The following is a 19,284-nucleotide window of genomic DNA, read 5'->3' as shown; positions in this document are numbered from 1 at the left end:
GGCCGGAGCTGTGCTGATCTGAAGCCAGGAGCCAGGAGCTTCTTCCAGGTCTCTCATGCAGGTACAGGGGCCCAAGAACTTGAGCCATCTTCCACTGCTTTCCCAGGCCATTGCAGAGAGCTGGATTGGAAGTGGAGCAGCCGGGACTTGAACTGGCGCCCACATGGGATGTCAGCACTGCAGGTGGTGGCTTTACCTGGCATGTCACAGCACCAGCCCCAATAAATCTTTTTTTAAAAAAATAAAATAAGTGAACTAACAAGTGGAAGATCTCTGTCTCTTCCTCTTTCTGTATCAGTCTGCTAGTCAAATAAGTAAATCTTAAAAAGTATAGTTCAAGGGGCCAGCGCTGAGATGTAGCAGGTGAAACCGTTTTTCCGGTCCCAAACCAGGAACCAGGAACTTCACTCAGGGCTTCTACATGGGTGCAGGGGCCCAAATACTTGGGCCATCTTCTGCCTTTCCAGGTGCATCAACAGGGAGCTGGATGGAAAGCAAAGCAGCTGGGACATGAACTGTAGCCCGTGTGGGATGCTGGCATCGCAGGCAACCAGCTTAACCTGTGAAGCCAGAACACTGGCCCCTCTGCAGAAATTTCTCATCATATAGTTCTGAAACTATATGCATTGGGGCCGATACTGTGGCGCAGCAGGTTAATGCCCTGACCTGAAGTGCCGGCATCCCATATGGGTGCCTGTTCGAGACCCGGCTGCTCCACTTCCTATCCAGCTCTCTGCTGTGGCCTGGGAAAGCAGTAGAAGATGACCCAAGTCCTTGGGCCCCTGCACCCTTGTGGGAGACCTGGAGGAAGCTCCTGGTTTCTAGCTTTGGATCAGCACAACTCCGTTGCGGCCATCTGGGGAGTGAACCAGCGGAGGGAAGACCTCTCATTCTCTCTGCCTCTCCTCTATGTAATTCTGACTTTCAAATAAATCTTAAAAAAAAAACTACATGCATTAAACATTTCCCATTCTTCCCTTCCCCTAGTTCCTGTAAACTACCATTCCACTTCTGTTTGTTTTGGATTTATTTAGTTATTTTAAATGCAGAGAGAAAGAGAGAGATTGACTGGTTCTCTCCCCAAATGACTGCAAAGGGTGGAGCTTGTCTTTCCTGAAGCCAGGAGCTGGGAACCTACATTCCTGTCTCCCATGTGGGTGTAGGGGCCCAAGGACTTGGGCCATCCTCCGCTGCCTTTCCAGGCACATTAGCAGGGAGCTGGATCAGAGGTGGAACAGTGGGGACTCGAACTGACCCCCTATTTAATCTTAGAACTTAATCTTCCTCTACCCTCACAAATGCTGAAACACACTCTGTATTCTGTCATGTCTTATTTTCTGGAGACCCTCTTGCTTGACCCTCTGTTCTGCTGTAGTCTGCAGGGCTTGTACTCTAGCCTTGCTTAGAGAGTCCTAGCATTTATTTCCCTTTGCTGTCCTCCTGCCCTGAATTCTGTTTTCTGGAGCCCCTATTTTTCCTCTCTTGTTCTTTGGTTTCAGTAGAATATATCCTCTAAGAATTTCTAAGGAAGAAAGCATAGGAGATTCATTTTTGGGGTCTCTACATATTTAAAAACCTTTTTATTCTATCTTCCTATCTGGTTGATATTTGGTATAGAGTTATAAATTGAAAACCATTTTTTTTTTCATAATTCTTAAGGCATACATTCATTGTTGCTGTTAAAAAGGCTATTATCAGAGTGGGCATTGTTGGACAGTGGATTAAGTTGCTGCTTGTGACGTCCTATATCCCATGTCCTAGTGCCATTTGAGTCCTGACCACCCTGCTTCCCATCCAGCTTCCTGCTGTTGCATCCTGGGAAGCAGTGATGGTAGCTCAAGGTCTTGGGCCCCTTCCACCTTTATGGGAGACCCAGATGGAATTCTTGCCTCTTGGCTTTGTCCTGTTCCAGCCTGGTTATTGCAGATATTTAGGGAGGTGAACTAGCCGATGGAATATCTCTTTCTCATTCTATCCACTTTGCCTTTCAAGTAGTAAATCTTTAAGAAAAATAAGAAACATTTTTTAAAAGCTAATCAGTTTAATTCCTTTGTGTGTGACTTAACCTTTTCCTCTCTGAAAATATCTGTGTTCTTTTTATCTACTGTATTCTAAAATTTTGTAGTGATTATTGAGATGTGTTGACATGGTCTTTTTTCCCCCTATTGCATTCCTTATTTTAGAAATTCAGTGGGCCTTTTAACCTGCAAAACGTAGTCTTTAGTTGGGAAGTTGTTTTTTTTGTTGTTGTTGTTGTTTTTTATAGTTTTTCTTCCTCTTTCCATTATCTGTTCTCTTTCAGGAACTCCTAATAGATACTGAACCTTCAAGGATTGATGTTCTGAGTCTCTTTCCATCTTTGTTCTGCCTATTCACTCTGGGATGTTTTCTCAACTATATCTTTTTATCCTTTTATTGACTTCTTTATTTCCCTATTTATGTTTATACTTTCCAAAAGTTCTTTGTTGTTTTATTCCGTTTTCATAGCATTTTATGGATGAATTTATCATTTTCTGAAGATATCTCTTCTTTTTGAATTATAATTGAAGTACAGCGTACATTTTCATGTGCTTGTTTGTCATCTCTATATATGTTTTTAAAGTTTTATTTATCTGAAAGAGTAACAGAGGGAGAGGTTTTGCATTCGTTGGTTGACTCCTCAAATGCCTACAAAAACCACAACTGGTCCAGGCCAAAGCCAAGAGCCTGGAACTCTATCTAGCTCTCCCATGTGGGTGGCAGGAACCCAAGTACTTGGGCCATCATTTTCTGTATCCCAGGATCATTTGTAGGAAGCTGGATTGAAAGTGGAGATGAGACTTGATCTGATACGGGATGAAGGCATACCAAGTGGTGACTTAACCCGCTGTGTCACAACACCTGAGCTCTTTTGTTGTTGTTAGCATCAGCTTTAGCTTGTCAATTCAAGTATACCTGCTGGGTATTTAATTGGAATTGTTGCCGGCGCCGCGGCTCACTAGGCTAATCCTCCGCCTAGCGGCGCCGGCACACCGGGTTCTAGTCCCGGTCGGGGCGCCGGATTCTGTCCCGGTTGCCCCTCTTCCAGGCCAGCTCTCTGCTGTGGCCAGGGAGTGCAGTGGAGGATGGCCCAGGTGCTTGGGCCCTGCACCCCATGGGAGACCAGGAAAAGCACCTGGCTCCTGGCTCCTGCCATCGGATCAGCGCGGTGCGCCGGCCGCAGCGCGCCGGCCACGGCGGCCATTGGAGGGTGAACCAACGGCAAAGGAAGACCTTTCTCTCTGTCTCTCTCTCTCTCACTGTCCACTCTGCCTGTCAAAAAAAAAAAAAAAAAAAATGGAATTGTTATAGCTTATATTTTAAAGATCTTATACATGTTCTCTTAAATTCATTAATTGGGCCGGCGCCGTGGCTCAATAGGCTAATCCTCCACCTTGCGGCGCCGGCACACCGGGTTCTAGTCCCGGTCGGGGAACCGGATTCTGTCCCGGTTGCCCCTCTTCCAGGCCAGCTCTCTGCTATGGCCAGGGAGTGCAGTGGAGGATGGCCCATGTGCTTGGGCCCTGCACCCCATGGGAGACCAGGAAAAGCACCTGGATCCTGGCTCCTGCCATCGGATCAGCGCGGTGCGCCGGCTGCAGCGGCGGCCATTGGAGGGTGAACCAACGGCAAAAAGGAAGACCTTTCTCTCTCTGTCTCTCTCTCTCACTGTCCACTCTGCCTGTAAAAAAAAAAAAAAAAAAAATTCATTAATTAAGTACAAGGGTACCTTAACATAAAGTTCATGGAAAATGGAATTTAAAGATACATTTGGATGCTGGTGTTGTGGTACAATGTGTAAAGCTGCTGCTTGCAATACCAGCATCCCAGCTACTCTGTGTCTAATCCAACTCCTTGCTGATGTCCTGGGAAGGTAGCCGATGATGGCCCAAGTACTAGAGCCCCTGTCATTCTTGTGGGATATATCAGGATAGAGTTCCTGGCTCCTGGCTTTGTCCTGGCCCACTCCTGGCTATTACGGACATTTGTAGAGTGAACTAGGGGATGAAAGATCTGTCTCTTGCTTTTTCTTTCAAATAAATACATCGTCAGGTCTGGTGTTGTGCCCACAGTGCCGGCATCACATGTGGGTGCTGGTTCAAGTCCTAGCTGCTCCACTTCTGATCCAGCTCTCTGCTGGTGCACCTCTGAGGGCAGTGGAGGACAGCCTGGGTGCTTGGGCCCCTGCACCCGTGTGAGAGACTGAAGAAACGCCTGGCCTCAGCCTGGCCCAGCCCCAGATGGTTGCAGCCAGCTAGGGAGTGAGCCAGTGGATGGAATACCTCTCTCCATCCCTCCTTTTCTCTCTTTCTCTAGCTCTAACTTTCAAATAAATAAGTCTTATTTTAAAATTAAATACTTCATCAAACTTTTTTTAAATAATAAATTTGTTTAGGTTCAAAAATTTTGAAATCCCCGCATAATTTTTTCATAATACACATTTTATTATGAGCTTTTTAAATACTCCTCATATGTATGGATTTCAAAGTTTTTTGTGCTAAGATAAACTGAATTCCATTTTTACACAAACATTTGGAAATAACCCTCATTTTATGTTATTGTAAATGGTAGACTTTTATGTTTTAATTTCCAGTCGGCATATAGAAAACAAGTGATTTTATATTTTGATATTGTATCGTACAAACCATGCTAAATTTTGCTAACATTTTAATGGATTCCTTTAGAACTTGTTGTGTTACATGGTAATATTATCTGCAAATAAAGACAACATTTCTTTCCAACTTATGAGCATTTCCTTTCTTCCCATGTTGCACTGACTGGAACTTTTAGTATGTTAGTAGCTGTATATTTATCATAGATGTCCTTTATCAGTTTGAGAAAGTTCTCATATTCAAAGTTTTGGTGAGAGTTTTTCTCATGAATGAGTGGTGAATCTTACCAAATGGTTTTTCTGCATTTATTTAGAATATCATATAGTGTTTTTCCTTTGTACTTGGTTGCATTCTATTTTTAAATTTTTACTTGTTAGTCCAACTTCTATTTCTAGGATAAATTCATTTGGTCTTGGTGAATTATTCCTTAATAATTTGTAATACTTTTTTTTTTAGGATTTTTATTTATTTATTTGAAAGAGTTCCAGAGAGGCAGAGAGAGAGAGAGAGAGAGGGAGGGAGAGGGAGAGGGAGAGAGGGAGAGAGAGGTCGTCCATCTGCTGGTTCACTCCCAAAATGGCTGCAATGGCCGGAACTAAACCCATCCAAAGCCAGAAGCCAGGAGCCTCTTTCAGGTTTCCCACGAGGGTGGAGGAACCCAAAGACTTGGGCCATCTTCTGCTGCTTTCCCAGGCACATTAGTAGGGAGCTGGATTGGAAGTAGAGCAACCAGGACTCGAACTGATGCCCATATGGGATGCCAGCACTGCAACCCACTGTGCCATAGCACTGGCCCTTACTCTTTAATTTTTAATGTTGGTCATTGTGCCTTTGTTTTCTTGAACATTATATCTAAAAATTTATCAATTTTAGTGACCCCCTCACTCTCCCCAAGTAAGTTTTTAGTCATATTTTTATATTAGTTGTGGCCATCATGTTTTCTGTTTCATTGATATTTTTCACTTTGTTTTTTCTTTTCTTTCACTTTTTTTGAGTTTAATTTGCTTTTGTTTTCTAGATTTTTTTAAAAAAAGGATGTATTATTTATTTATTTGAAAATCAGAGCAAAACAGAGATCTTCATTTACTGGTTCACTTCCCAGATGCCTGCAATGGCTAGGTCTGGGCCAGGCCAAACCCAGGAGCCAGGAACCCCTTCCTGGTCTCCATATGTGGTGGAGGCACAAGTACTTGGGCCATCTTCCATTGCCTTCCCAGACACATTAGCAGGGAACTGGGTTAGAAGCAGAGCAGCTGGGAGTCTAACTAGTGGCCATATGTGATGCTGGTGGTGCAAGCTTTGGCTTAATCCACTATACCACAGTGCTGGGCCCTAGCTTTCTTTTGTTTTGACTTATGTTTGCATTTTTTTCTTTCTTTGACTTTTCTTTCTTTTTTAAAGATTTTTATTTATGTTTGAAGGGCAGAGAGAGGGAGAGGCAGAGAGAGAGAGGTCTTCCATCCGCTGGTTCATTCCCCAAATGGCTGCCAGTGGCTGTAGCTGAGCCGATCTGAAGTCAGGAGCCAGGAGATTCTTTTGGGTCTCCCACGTGGGTGCAGGGGCCCAAGGACTTGCACCATCTTCTGCTTTCCCAGGCCATAGCAGAGAGCTGGATCGGAAATGGAGCAGCCGGGACTCGAACCTGAGCCCATATGGGATTCCAGCACTGCAGGCGGAGTCTTAGACCACTGTGCCTCAGTCCCGCATCTCTTCTTTTGACTTTTATTTTTAAAAGATTTAATTATTTATTTAAAAGTCAGAGTTACACAGAGAGAGAAGGGGAGGCAGAGAGGTCTTCCATTCACTGGTTCACTCCCCAATTGGCCACAATGACCAGAGCTGTGCTGATCCAAAGCCAGGAGCAAGGAGCTTCCTCCGGGTCTCCCACATGGGTGCAGGGACCCAAGCATTTGGGCCATCTTCTGCTGCTTACCCAGGCCATAGCAAAGAGCTGGATTGGAAGTGGAACAGCCGGGATTCAAACCGGCACCTATGTGGGATGCCAGCACTGCAGGTAGTGGCTTTACTTGGTAAGCCACAGCGCCGGCTCCTTCCTTTGACTTTTGACTTACCTTTGTCTATGTGCTTGACGCAATGTCTGTAGACAGCTTATAGTTGAATCTTGCTTTTGTCCCCCCAGCCTCACAATCAGTTTCACATTTGGTTGTATTAAATCTACCATCTTGATGCTTATTTCAATTTGTATAACAAGCTCATTGCCTATTAACATAAGTAACATATTATAAGTAACTCTGCTTTTATATTAGTATATTTATTACACATAGCTATCTACCTAAACAAAGCACATTTATGAAAAGGTGACACTCTTTAATATATGGCTTTATTGGAGACTACTGGATTCTCTTTTTGTGATTGTGAATTTGATAATCTGTCACCTAGCCTCTAGAAAGCTCTACCATGCACCTGTGAGAGAATATAAATGAAAAAGCCAAATAACGGGGCCGGTGCATGGCGTAGCAGGTAAAGCTGCCTCCTGCAGTGCTGGCATCCCATATGGGCACTGGTTCGAGTTTCGGCTGCTCTGCTTCTGATCCAGCTCTCTATGCTGTGGCCTGGGAAAGCAGTGGAAGATGGCCCAAGTCCTTGGACCCCTGCCTCCGCGTGGGAGACCCAAAATAAGCTCCTGGCTCCTGGCTTCAGATTGGTGCAGCTTCAGCTGTTGTGGCCAATTGGAGAGTGAACCAGAGGATGGAAGACTTTCTCTCTCTGCCTCTCCTCTCTCTGTGTAACTCTGATTTTCAAATAAAGAAATCTTTAAAAAAGCCAAATAACATGTTAGTGTTATGAAAATAATTTTGACCTAGTAAAGCCTCAAAAGGGTCTTGAAAATCCCAGGGATCCTTGAACACACTTTGAGAGCTATTGCTCTGTAGTTTACAAGTAATGTATCATTTATATTTATCCTGGCAGCACACATTTCCAGGGGCCTATGTTGTGGTGTGGTGGGTTAAGTCGCCACTTGGGATGCCAGCGTCTCCTATTGGAATGCAGGTTTGGGTCCCAACTACTCTGCTTCTAAACCTGGGAAGGCAGCAAGGCAGCAGAAGGTGGACCAAGAACTTGGGCCTCTGCCACCCATGTGGGAGGTGAGGAAGGGATTCCTGGCTCCTGGATTTGGCCTGGCCTACACCTGGTTGTTATAACCATTCGAGGAGTGAAGATCTTTGTTTCGCTGTCTTTGTCACTCTACCTTTCAAATAAATAAAAATTTAAAAAATTAGACACTTCCAAGTCTCCCTCCTTCTGTGTGTGCTTTTGTTTTATATATAAACCATGTTATACATTATTATTTTTGCCTTAGTCAATTATCTCTTTAAAGAGATTCTAAAAATGAGAATAATAAGTCTTTTATATTTGCTCATGTAGTTAACATTTCTAGTGCTCTTTATTTTTTTGAAAGACAAGGAGACACAGAGATCTACCATATGTTGATTTACTTCCCACATGCCAGAGACAGCCTGAGGCCAAGCCAGGCTGATGCCAGGAGCCCGGAACTCAATGTGGGTCTCCAACATGGCTGACAGGAACCAACTCACTTGAGCCATCAGCTGTTGCCTCCAGTTGTATGCCTTAGCAGGAAGCTGGAATCGAGAGTAGAGCCAAGATCTGAACTCGGGCCTGTGATACGTGACACAGGCATCCCCAGCAGTGTCTTAACTGCTGTACCAAGTACCTTCCCTAGTGCTGCTGCTTCCTTTCTATAGATAAAGGTTTCCATCTGGTATTATTTTTCTTTTTCCTGATGAACATCTTTTAATATTTCTCATAGTACAGATCTGCTGGTGGTGAAGCCTCTGGTTATTTAGGAAGTGTTTGTTTTGCCTTCATTTTAGGAAAAAAAAGTTTTATCTGTTTGAAAAACAGAGACCAACAGACAGATCTCACACTACTAGTTCACTTCCCAAAAGCCCACAGCTGCCAGGGCTGGGCTAGGCTAAAATGAGGAACCAGGAACTCAATCCAGGTCTCCCGTGTGGGTGGCAGGAGCCCAACTACATGAGCCATCACTGCTGCCTCCCAAGGTCCACACCAGCAGAAAGCTGTAATCAGAGCAGAGCCAGGACTCAAATCCAGGGACTCCAAAATAAGATGTGGATGTCCCAGGTGGTGTCCTAACTTCTAGGCCAGACTCCTGCCCCTGCCTTTTTAAAAAGCAGTCCGATGTGGCATAGTGGGTTAAGCCTTTACCTGGAAAGCTGGCATCCCATATAGGCACCAGTTGAAACCTTGCTGCTCCGCTTTTGATCCAGCTCCCTGCTAAAGGCTTGGGAAAAGCAGCGGAAGGTGGCCCAAGTGTGTGGGCCCCTGCAGGCCATGTGAGACCCAGAAGAAGCTCCTGGCTCCTAGCTTTGGCCTAGCCCAGCCCTGGCCATTGTGGCCACCTGAGAAGTAATCAGATGGAAGAGCTCTCTCGTTCTCTCTGTTTCTCCATCTCTCTCTCTGACTTTCAAATAAATAAATCTTTTAAAAATAATAGAAAAGATATTTTAAAAAGCTTTTTTTGGACAATTAGATTCATAACAAGTTTCCAGCCTCAGCTTAGTTGATCCCTTCTGGAGCCGCAGTTCTGATCAGTCTCAAGGCAGTTTTATAGATTTTTTCATATATTTTTGCCCAGCTTCTAGTTGCTCACAGTAGGAGGCAAAGTCCCCCATCCATCTTGAAGATTTTATTTATTTGACAGAGTTACAGACAGAAAGAGAGAGAAAGGTCTTGCTTCCATTCTTTCCCCAAATGGCCACAACAGCTGGAGCTGTGCCAATCCGAAGCCAGGAGCCAGGTGCTTCCTCCTGGTCTCCCATGTGGGTGCAGGGGCCCAAGCACTTGGGCCATCCTCCACTGCCTTCCCGGGCCACAGCAGAGAGCTGGCCTGGAAGAAGAGCAACTGGGACTAGAACTGGCGCCCATAAATTCTACAAATTTTAATTCTGCCTTTACCAAGACTGTTGGTATTTGTGTGTCAATCAGAAACCCATGTAAAATCACTTCAAAGATGAGTTATATAATAATTGCTTCTTTTAAAAGCTTTTTGCCTTGTCTATGAGGAAATTCAGTTAAGATTTGTACTAGATTATTGCAGTTTTGTTGACTTAGAAGTGACACATGCATTCCTGTTTCTTACATTTTTTTTGTTCTTATTTTGGTAATCTGTTTAATAAAAGCAGTAGTCCATGGCTCCTGCATCACATTTTTCCTTTCCTCTTCCCTTTATTCAGTCTTCTTAGACTGAATGAAACAAAGTATGATTGCTTTAAAATTTTTTTTAAATTTATTTTTATTTTCTTTGGAAGGCAGAGAGACAGAGGTCTTCTATCCTCTGATTCACTCCCCAAATACCCACAACAGCCAGTGCTGGACCAGACTGAAGACAGGAGCCAGAAATTCATTCTAGGTCTCCCATGTGTGTAGCAGGGACCCAAGCATTTGAACCATCATCTGCTGCCTTCCCAGGATGCACTTTAGCAGGAAGTTGGGTTGGAAGTAGAAGAGCTGGGCCTCAAACTAGGCACTCTGATATAGGATGTGGGCATCCCGAATGAGGACTCCAGTGCTGTGCTGAGCACCTGCCCCCCTAAGATTGCTTTCAAGTAACTCAGTTTCAGGATTTACAGAAGAGGTTGAATATTAGACCCTCAACAACATCACAAGGCCTCATTGTGAAAAGAATCAGCCATAGAGCCAAGTACCATACTTCTCGGGAGAGGGTGCCTTTGTTCATATTCAGATTTTCTCTGACCAGTATTTCTTCTACCTATTGCTGGTGACTGTTCTCTCTCAGAACTTTGCCTGTGCTGTTCTCTCTGATTCCCATTATTACAGCTCATATTCACATTTTAAAGGAGAGTATCTGATTAATTTAATGACCCATTTGTGACAGAACACTTTGTAGACCTCAGCCAGCCAAGAGATTCTCTGTGGTACAAAATATGGTGACCTAGAAAGCCTGTCAGAATTGGCATAGCAGGCACTCGGGATTCTCCATTCTCTCCTCTACTGTGACACAACAATTGATTCACTTCTGATTCTTTAAGGATAGTTGTTCCCCTCGATGTTCCCCAAAACCAGCCAGCTCATATTTATAGATTATTATTTAGATGGATTACAGATCCCATTCCTGAAGTTAATTTTTTTTTCTCCTGATTTTGTTCTTAGATAAAAAACAAAGGACAGTCTTCACCACCTTTTAGCCACAACTTAAAATAAACCCATGATACTGATTGTGGGTCCAAGAAAGCCCATCTGTTAGAGACTGTGAAGAGAAGAAAAAATTGAAATGTTTCCATTCTTGTTAGCATCTCTAAATTTGGAGGAAGAGGTTGAAGTTATGAGCTAAAATAAGATTTTTGGGTTAGTAGCTCCACCTGAGTTTGAGTCCTGGCACATTAGCTCCCATAATCTTTAGACTACTAAATCTTAAAATTTTATTAGTAATAAGGTAACCCTACTCTGACACAGTAAGTCCTCCCTCCTTCCCTCCCTCCCTCCCTCCCTTCCTCCCTTCCTTCCTTCTACAGACAGCACAGGAGGACATTAGCCCATGCACACAACAGCCCAGGGTCACAGCAGTTCTGTGCTTGTAGGCAGTTCTGGCAGGCAAAGGCTGTTACTACAGAGCTTTCCTAGGGGGCTGGGCACCTTTGGGAGGAGCCTGAGCTGGAACTGGTGCTCTGCATGCAGCCTGGGACTTGTTTGAGCCTTGGCCTTGGCCTTCATTTGAGGCTCAGTCTTGGCCTTTGTCTTGGTCTTTATCCAGGATAGCCTAAGACTTTGGTAACGTGGGCATTCACACGCTTCCCAAGCTTGGGGTGGGTGATGTAGGCAAGTTAGTCGAGCTTGCAGCTGACACCCTTTGGGATCCTAGGGCCTTGATAGCTTCAGCACATGCATTCATAGCCGTGGTGTTGTTGGCATGTATCATCTTCAGGCTTTCTTTTGCTGCTTGGCAAAACACATCTTCCTCAGGAACTTGGGGTCCACCCCTTTAAGAAATTCATATCTTTGTGATTGCGGTTTCTCGATTCCATTTCTGTGCCGTTTTCGGGACTGGTTGTTGTTGGTGTGGTTCTTGGACTTAGCCATATCTGTATTGTAACCTGCGGCTGCCTAAGCACCTGGGACTAGAACAGTAAGTTCTTAATGGTAATGAAAACTTAACATTTCTTGTTGCATGATCTGAGACACTTACTGAGCCCTGTTTACTCAGTCCTGTTCTAAGTACCAAGAGGGTGTACAGGAGACACATTTCAGTATTTTTCTTGCTTTCTGATCTCAACTATGAAATGTTAGTCCTAGAAATTTTTTAAAGGAAATTCAAGCCTACGGTGGTATTGTATTGTTGGGGTTTTGGTTCTGTCACTAGTGGTATGACCTGGGCAAATTACTTAACTTTCTTTGTCTCAGTTTCTTGAAAAATTTTTTAATAGTTTTCTTAGTCTGTAAAATGGGGGAAGTACCTTATAGTTTTATTGTAAAAAAAAAAAATAAATAAATAAATGAAGGGCAGGCATTGTAGTGCCAGTGGGTTAAGCCACCTCTTGAAATGCTTGCATCCCATTGCAGAGTACATGAATTCTAGTAATGGCTATTCCATGCCTCCCATCCAGTTTGCTAGTGTACCTGAGAAGGCAGCAGATGATGGCCCACGTACTTGGGTTCCTGCCACCCACTTAGGAGACCTGAATGGAGTTCCTGGCTCCTGGGTTTGGCCTGGCCTACCAGTGGCTGTTGGCAGGCATTTGGGGAGTGAACTGATAGATGCAGGATAATCTCTATCTCTCCCCCTCTGTCATTCTGCCTTTTAAATAAATAAGTATCTATTTTTTAAAAAGAATAAGTGAGTTAATATATGTAAAAGCACATAGGAACATGCCAGATACATGGTAAGTGCTATGTAAATTATAGCTGCTGAACTTTCATTCCTAGTATTTGTATATTAGGCTCCTCGGGCCCAACTGGCTGTTCTTTCTTTTCTCTGTTTAATGTAAATGGATTTCCTTGTAGCAAGTCTATAGTATGTCTAGTTTCCTTTAACAAGGCATTTCGGTAGGATCTAAATGTTAGGCGATGACGGAGGTGAAGGACATGGTCTACAAATAATCTTGTGGTTCCATTTTGATAAACACAAAATTTCCATCTAGTGCCTGTCTGATAATGCTTTCACACGAAAAAACAGATCTTGAAAGTTTTACAAAGCCAGTTATCTCCCAGTTCCACTGAAATGTTCTTTTTGGGAGCCTACAGGGGGTGAGGTGCTAGTGATGTGAAAGGATAGAGGGAAGGCAGTTGGAATTGAGACCTTTGGTTCTAGTTTAACAACTCTAGCAAGTAAGGAATGTTCTAATTTAGAGCTACTTCCCCTAAAGGGAAAACTCACTTTGGATTTATGTTCTCCCTCAAGGAATGAGAGTAATATTTTCTTTTTGTATTAGTGAGATTGAACATTCTTTTCTTTCTTTTTTAAGATTTGTTTATTTGGGCCAGCGCCGCGGCTCAATAGGCTAATCCTCCACCTTGCGGGCCAGCACACCAGGTTCTAGTCCCGGTCGGGGCACCGGATTCTGTCCTGGTTGCCCCTCTTCCAGGCCAGCTCTCTGCTGTGGCCAGGGAGTGCAGTGGAGGATGGCCCAAGTGCTTGGGCCCTGCACCCCATGGGAGATCAGGAGAAGCACCTGGCTCCTGCCATCAGATCAGCGTGGTGCGCCGGCCGCAGCGTGCCAGCCGTGGCGACCATTGGAGGGTGAACCAACGGCAAAGGAAGACCTTTCTCTCTGTCTCTCTCTCTCACTGTCCACTCTGTCAAAAAATAAAAATTAAAAAAAGATTTGTTTATTTGAAAGGCAGAGTTAGAAAGGAGAGACAGATCTTCCATCTGCTGGTTCACCCCCCAAATGGCTGCAATGGTTGGGGCTGGGATAGGCAGACATGGGTGCAGAGATCCAGGGACTTGGGCCATCTTCTGCTGCTTTCCCAGGTTCATTAGCAGGGAGTTGGATCAGAAGTGGAGCAGCCAGGACTCAAACTGGCACCATATGGGATGCTGGCGCTGTAGATTGCTGTTCAAGCTGCTGTGCCACAACGCCAGCCCCTCATTTTGTTTTAAAAAAAAAAAATATTTGAGAGGCAGAGTGACAGAGAAAGATCTTACACCCACTGGTTCACTCCCTAAATGGCTACAAGAACAGGGTTGGGCCAGGCTGAATCCAAGAGCCAGGAACTCCATCTGGGTCTCTACATGGGTGATAGGGACTTGATTACTTAAGCCATCATCTGCTGCTTCCCAGAGAGCTGGACTGGAAGCAGAGCAAGCAGGACTCAATTGGTGCTCTGAGATGGGATGCGAGTATCCCTTGTGGTGACCTTACCCACTGTGCCACAATGCCTACTGCTTCATTAGGATTTTTGATCATTTGTATTACTTCTGTTAGTTGCCTATTCATGTTCTTGATTTTTTTTTTTTAATTAAGAGACTCGTCTTTGTTAAAAAGCATATTAAACTAAGACCAGAGGCAGGGTCTGGTGCAGAGGGTTAAGCTGTGACACTGGCATCCCATAGGGTTCGAGTCTGGGCTGCCCCATTTCTGATCCAGCTCTTTGTTAGCACACCTGGAAAAGCAGTGGAAATGCTTGGGCCCCTACCACCCACATAGGAGACTAGGATGGAGTTCCAGGCTCCTGACTTGCAGCCATTTGGGGAGTGAACCAGCAGATGAAAGATCTTTGTCTTTCCCGTTCTCTCTGTAACCTTGCCTTTCAAATAATTAAATAAATATTTTTTAAAAAAGATTCATTTATTTATTTGAAAGAGTTACACAGAGGAGAGGCAGAGAGAGAGAGAGAGGTCTTCCATCCGCTGGTTCACTTCCCAATTGGCTGCAATGGCTGGAGCTGCGCCGATCCGAAGCCAGGAGCTTCCTCTGGGTCTCCCACGTGGGTGCAGGGGCCCAAGGACTTGGGCCATCTTCTCCTGCTTTTCCAGGCCATAGCAGAGGGCCAGATCAGAAGTGGAGCAGCCAGGACTCGAACTGGCGCCCATATGGGATGCTGGCACTTCAGGCCAGGTGCATTAACCCGCTGTGCCACAGCGCCAGCCCCAAATCTTAAAAAATAGAAACTTTGGCCAAATATGTTTCAAGTACTTTTTTCGTTTTGTCAATTATATGTCACCCTTGGTGGTCATTTTTAACTACATAGAAACTTCCATTTTAGTTAATGTAATGAATCTGCATCTTTTCCTGAAATCATTATCTCATTGTGGTTAGAAAAAAATTTCTGTGTTATAAAATGTCATAGTTTTTGTGTGTATGGATCCATTTGTTTTAATCATAAGTAGATAGATACTGTGACTAGTGCCTATTTCCTCTTACCCTGAAAGCATGTGCTTTGACCTGGACCATCGTCATAGTAGTTCACTCAGCTGCTTCCTAACCACGGACCCTCTGTGTCACAGGTGCCTTGGGAGAGCTATATGCCTTGATGGATCAAGTTCATCATATGCAGAACCCGAAGCGGCAGCATCCTTCAGATCTCACTATGCGGTGAGTAGGTGACTAGAAGGAGGAAAAGGATAGAATTTGACAGTAGAGAGAATGTGGTAGGTGTTGCAGTTGTAATTGTTAATTCCAGAGGTGGGAAAAAAACATTTAGGGAATAAAAATTGGACTGAAATTTAGGAAGCCTGGGTTCTAATACTGGCTTTGAGATATTTAACTAGCTTATGTGGCTTTGATCAAGTCACTGCACTTCTGTGCTCCTCACATTGGTAAAGTGAAGATGTTAGGCTATTGATGTCAAAGGACTTTCCAGGTTCTGAAATCTGGATTCTTGGTAATTATGACTTTAGAGAATTGTTCAGTTACTTTTGATTCAGTTACTCAGAGACCCTGGAGTTGTCTTTGGCTCCTCTCTCTCTCTCTCTCTCTCCAAATCCAGTGGATCAGCAGATCCTGTATGCTCTGCACATACATCCCAAACCTGACCATTTCTCTTCATTCACCTGGATTTTTGCAATTTTCTAAATGTGCTTCCCGGCTTCTGCCCTTGGCTGTCTATTATTCTCAGGCCACACTGAGTTTATTTTAAAGCCTAAATCAGATTCTTTTCCTTGTTCAGTGTTTTCCAGTGGCTTTCCATCTCACATCTTCCCACCCTTAAAACCCATGGTAGGCCGGCGCCGCGGCTCAATAGGCTAATCCTCTGCCTTGCGGCACCGGCACACTGGGTTCTAGTCCTGGTCGGGGCACCAGATTCTGTCCTGGTTGCCCCTCTTCCAGGCCAGCTCTCTGCTGTGGCCAGGGAGTGCAGTGGAGGATGGCCCAAGTGCTTGGGCCCTGCACCCCATGGGAGACCAGGAAAAGCACCTGGCTCCTGCCTTCAGATCAGTGCGGTGCGCCTGCCGCAGCGCGCCAGCCGTGGCGGCCATTGGAGGGTGAACCAATGGCAAAGGAAGACCTTTTTCTCTGTCTCTAACTGTCCACCCTGCCTGTCAAAAAACAAACAAACAAACAAACAACCCATGGTAGAGGCTAGCGTTGTGGCACAATGCTTCCTGTAATGGCATTCCATGTCAGTGCCGATTCAAGTCCTGGCTGCCCATTTTTGATCCAGCCCCCTACTAATGTACCTGGGAAAGCAGCACCAGAAGGCCCAAGTCCTTGCGCCCCTGCCATACATGTGGGAGACCCGGATGGAATTCCAAGCTCCTGGCTTTGGCCTGGACCAGCCCCAGCCATTGTGGCCTTTTGAGAAGTAAACTAGTGAATGGAGGATTTGTCTGTATGTCCCTCTCTCTGTAAACCTGCTTTTCAAATAAATAAGTCATTTTAAAAATAAATTAAAAATGAACCCGCTGTAAAGGCCTGTATGCTTTGGCCTCAGCTCATCAGCCTCGTCTACTACTACTCTCCCTATTACTTACTTTGCTTTAGTCACACTGGATTCCTTGCTGTTTTTTGTTTTGTTCTTACCATATCAGGCATGTTCCCCCTTTTATTTCACTATAGTTGCCAAGATCACAGTAGTTCTCAGAAAGGCAGTGTAGTATAATTGTTATTAAATAAATTCTGCGATCAGATGTGAATTCAAATTCAGGCTTTTCTTATTCTACTCTATGCCCTTGGCCAGGTGATTTAACCTGAGACTCCACTTCCTTACCTGCACAAGAAGTTAATCAGAGTATTTTCCTAGTAGGGTTATCACTAGCATTAAGTGAGATGAGTGGTTTAAAGAATACAGCAGGTACTTGCATATAGTGATAGGGAAATGCCAAGTCCTGTTAAATTTACTTTCAAGCCTTGCTATGTCATAACCACCTGTGGGACCCTGACTCCAGGAATTCTAAGTCATTAAGTCTTGGGCCAGGGAGAAACTAAGAATCCCTGTCTTTAAAGAACTCCCCAGGTGCTTATAAGGAAGAGTTTTGGAGTTGATAATGGGATCAGATTATCTCAGAGGGTCTTGCTCAGAACCCCAGCCCAGCATATGACTGTTACTAAATTTAACTGCTCTGCCCTGAGCAACCTTGAACCGTGTGACAGTGAGATCCCATTGGAAGTCCAGATCTGAGGCAAGCAATGAAACAGCCAGGTTTAAATGCCTGTGGAGCGGAAGCTCCTTCCTTCCTTCCTTCCTCCCTCCCTCCCTTCCACAGGCACAGTGGATAGTGAGAGAGACAGAGAGGAAGGTCTTCCTTTTGCCATTGGTTCACCCTCCAATGGCGGCAACGGCTGGTGTGCTGCGGCCTGCACACCGCGCTGATCCGAAGGCAGGAGCCAGGTGCTTCTCCTGGTCTCCCATGGGGTGCCGGACCCAAGCACTTGGGCCATCCTCCACTGCCTTCCCGGGCCACAGCAGAGAGCTGGCCTGGAAGAGGGGCAACCGGGATAGAATCCGGCACCCCGACCGGGACTAGAACCCGGTGTGCCGGCACTGCGCCGCCAGGTGGAGGATTAGCCTATTGAGCCGCGGTGCCGGCCTTTTTTTTCCCTACTTAGATATTCTTGTACATTAGTTTTCCCTGGAACATATTATCATAATACCCATGTGGGAATTAGGTGAGTTTGAAAGTTAGAAGGAAATAGTTATTTCTGATGTGGCTTTCATATATATAAAATAAAATGTCTAAAATTGTGAAACTAGAAATAGAAAATTAGTATCTAATTTTCAGAAGGAAAGTTGTTCTGAAAATGGGTCTGCTTGCCTTTTTGTATACAAATAGCCATTCCAGCCATCCTGTTTATGTTCTCTCCCTCTCTCCATAGAAACTATGCCCGATACCGACAGAATCCTCCACAAAGATACAGTCTGACTCAGTGGGTTGACTGGAATAAGCGAAGCTACCATCGGTTCCAGCATCTCCCGGACTTCTCGTACAGCCCGTTTGTCTCATCCCATCAGCAGTGAAGGTCCCTAGCCAGGGCCCTGTCCAGAGGAGCATCTCATTTTCTTCTGCTGTTTTGTGCTTTGTAGATTCTGAGTTTTTTCACTAGATTTTTATTTAAAGAACTTGTCACCTTTTGGAAATGCCTGTTGCTGACTTGAAATTTTTTGTATGAGGTCCCTCCTAATTTTGTTTCTATCTGTGTATGTTTAAGCAGTGTTAAGTTGATATCTTTTATTTTTATTTTTTAAGTTGAAAGTGGCTGCCTCCTGAAAGCCAGCATTAAGCCAGAATGCCCAGGCTCAAGCAGACAGAAGTGACGTCTCCTTCTAGTGCCCAGAGGTCATCTTTTAACCTATCGTGAGGAAGAGCTTCGACCAGGCTGGGAGCAACTGCTGCGTCACTTTGAACAACCCCTGTTATTTTTTGTTTGAAGTTCTGAATACTTGTCAGTATTTTAAAGTTGGCAGTCCAGGACATCTGAAGTAGGAGAAAATTCTTTTGAAAGGATGAATTAAAAGTGTAAGTCCTCTCCTTTCTGTACCTAGTAGCTGCCTTTATTGTTATCTGGCTTTTCTCAGTCATTGTTGAACTTTACAACAGCGTTTACAAATCGTACCTGTCCTGGCTCTGCCAGGAGACGGCTGACCTCTGCCGAACACCCTGTGCTCTTGTGACAGACTGTCTCCTCCACCCTTCAAGAATCTTCCTTTTCTTAACCCCCAGTGACCACTCTGCTTCCTAGGGTTCTACCATCAGTATTCCTGTACCCAGTGTTAGATGTGGCTCCCTGCTCTCTCTGTAGAAGAGCTGCCTACCCAGAGTCTTGGCTCTGTGACAGACCAGTGCTGTTGAGGTCTCAGTTGCTCTTCTGTTTCATCTGCTGAACCCCAACTGTATGTGTGAGGTGATGCTTGAAGTAAGAAGTGTGCAGTTTGGCCAAGGAGCCTCCATCCTGTGGGCGAGGCCCCCTTCGTTGCCACGATTAGTTACCGAGAGGTGCCTTCAGACCTGGATGTTACCATCCTCCCACCTGCTGGAGCCCCTGATGCATGGTTTCACAGAACTGCTCGAGAGGGCCTAATCTAATTGTGATTAAGCCGTTGTACGTAAGCATTACTTGATCTCACTGTTTGGTGTCCTAACCAGAGTTGACAGACTTTGTGTATCTGTTTTAATAGATGTCTTGGGAGTGTGTTGTTCTGTTTTTGCAGACAGCTCTAGATGTCATTTTGGAAGGTTTTACAGTCTGGTGTT

General features: G+C 44.7%; 2 protein-coding genes across 15 annotated transcripts in view; one reads left to right on the top strand and one right to left on the bottom strand.

Annotated features, from left to right (window-relative positions):
- The window catches only part of S100PBP (S100P binding protein), a 43,260-nt gene extending 24,699 nt beyond the window's left edge, over nt 1-18,561 (top strand). For 9 of the 14 annotated variants that reach the window (XM_070078827.1, XM_070078820.1, XM_070078823.1 and 6 more), the window contains 2 exons: nt 15,100-15,187; nt 17,909-18,561. In XM_070078827.1, coding sequence (XP_069934928.1) covers nt 15,100-15,187; nt 17,909-18,050 — 230 coding nt within the window. In that variant the 3' untranslated portion in view covers nt 18,051-18,561. Of the gene's footprint in view, nt 1-2,302; nt 3,379-3,737; nt 7,873-15,099; nt 15,188-17,908 lie in introns of those variants that run through there. The other 5 variants (XM_070078828.1, XM_070078822.1, XM_070078818.1 and 2 more) reach the window with 2 other exon arrangements.
- RNF19B (ring finger protein 19B) overlaps nt 1-19,284 on the bottom strand; it is a 269,313-nt gene that overhangs the window by 150,915 nt on the left and 99,114 nt on the right. The window lies entirely within an intron of this gene.

The sequence above is a fragment of the Oryctolagus cuniculus genome, chromosome 7 (genome assembly GCF_964237555.1).
Source record: "Oryctolagus cuniculus chromosome 7, mOryCun1.1, whole genome shotgun sequence".
NCBI classification, from domain to species: Eukaryota; Metazoa; Chordata; class Mammalia; order Lagomorpha; family Leporidae; genus Oryctolagus; species Oryctolagus cuniculus.
This window is presented reverse-complemented; position numbering and strand designations above follow the sequence as displayed.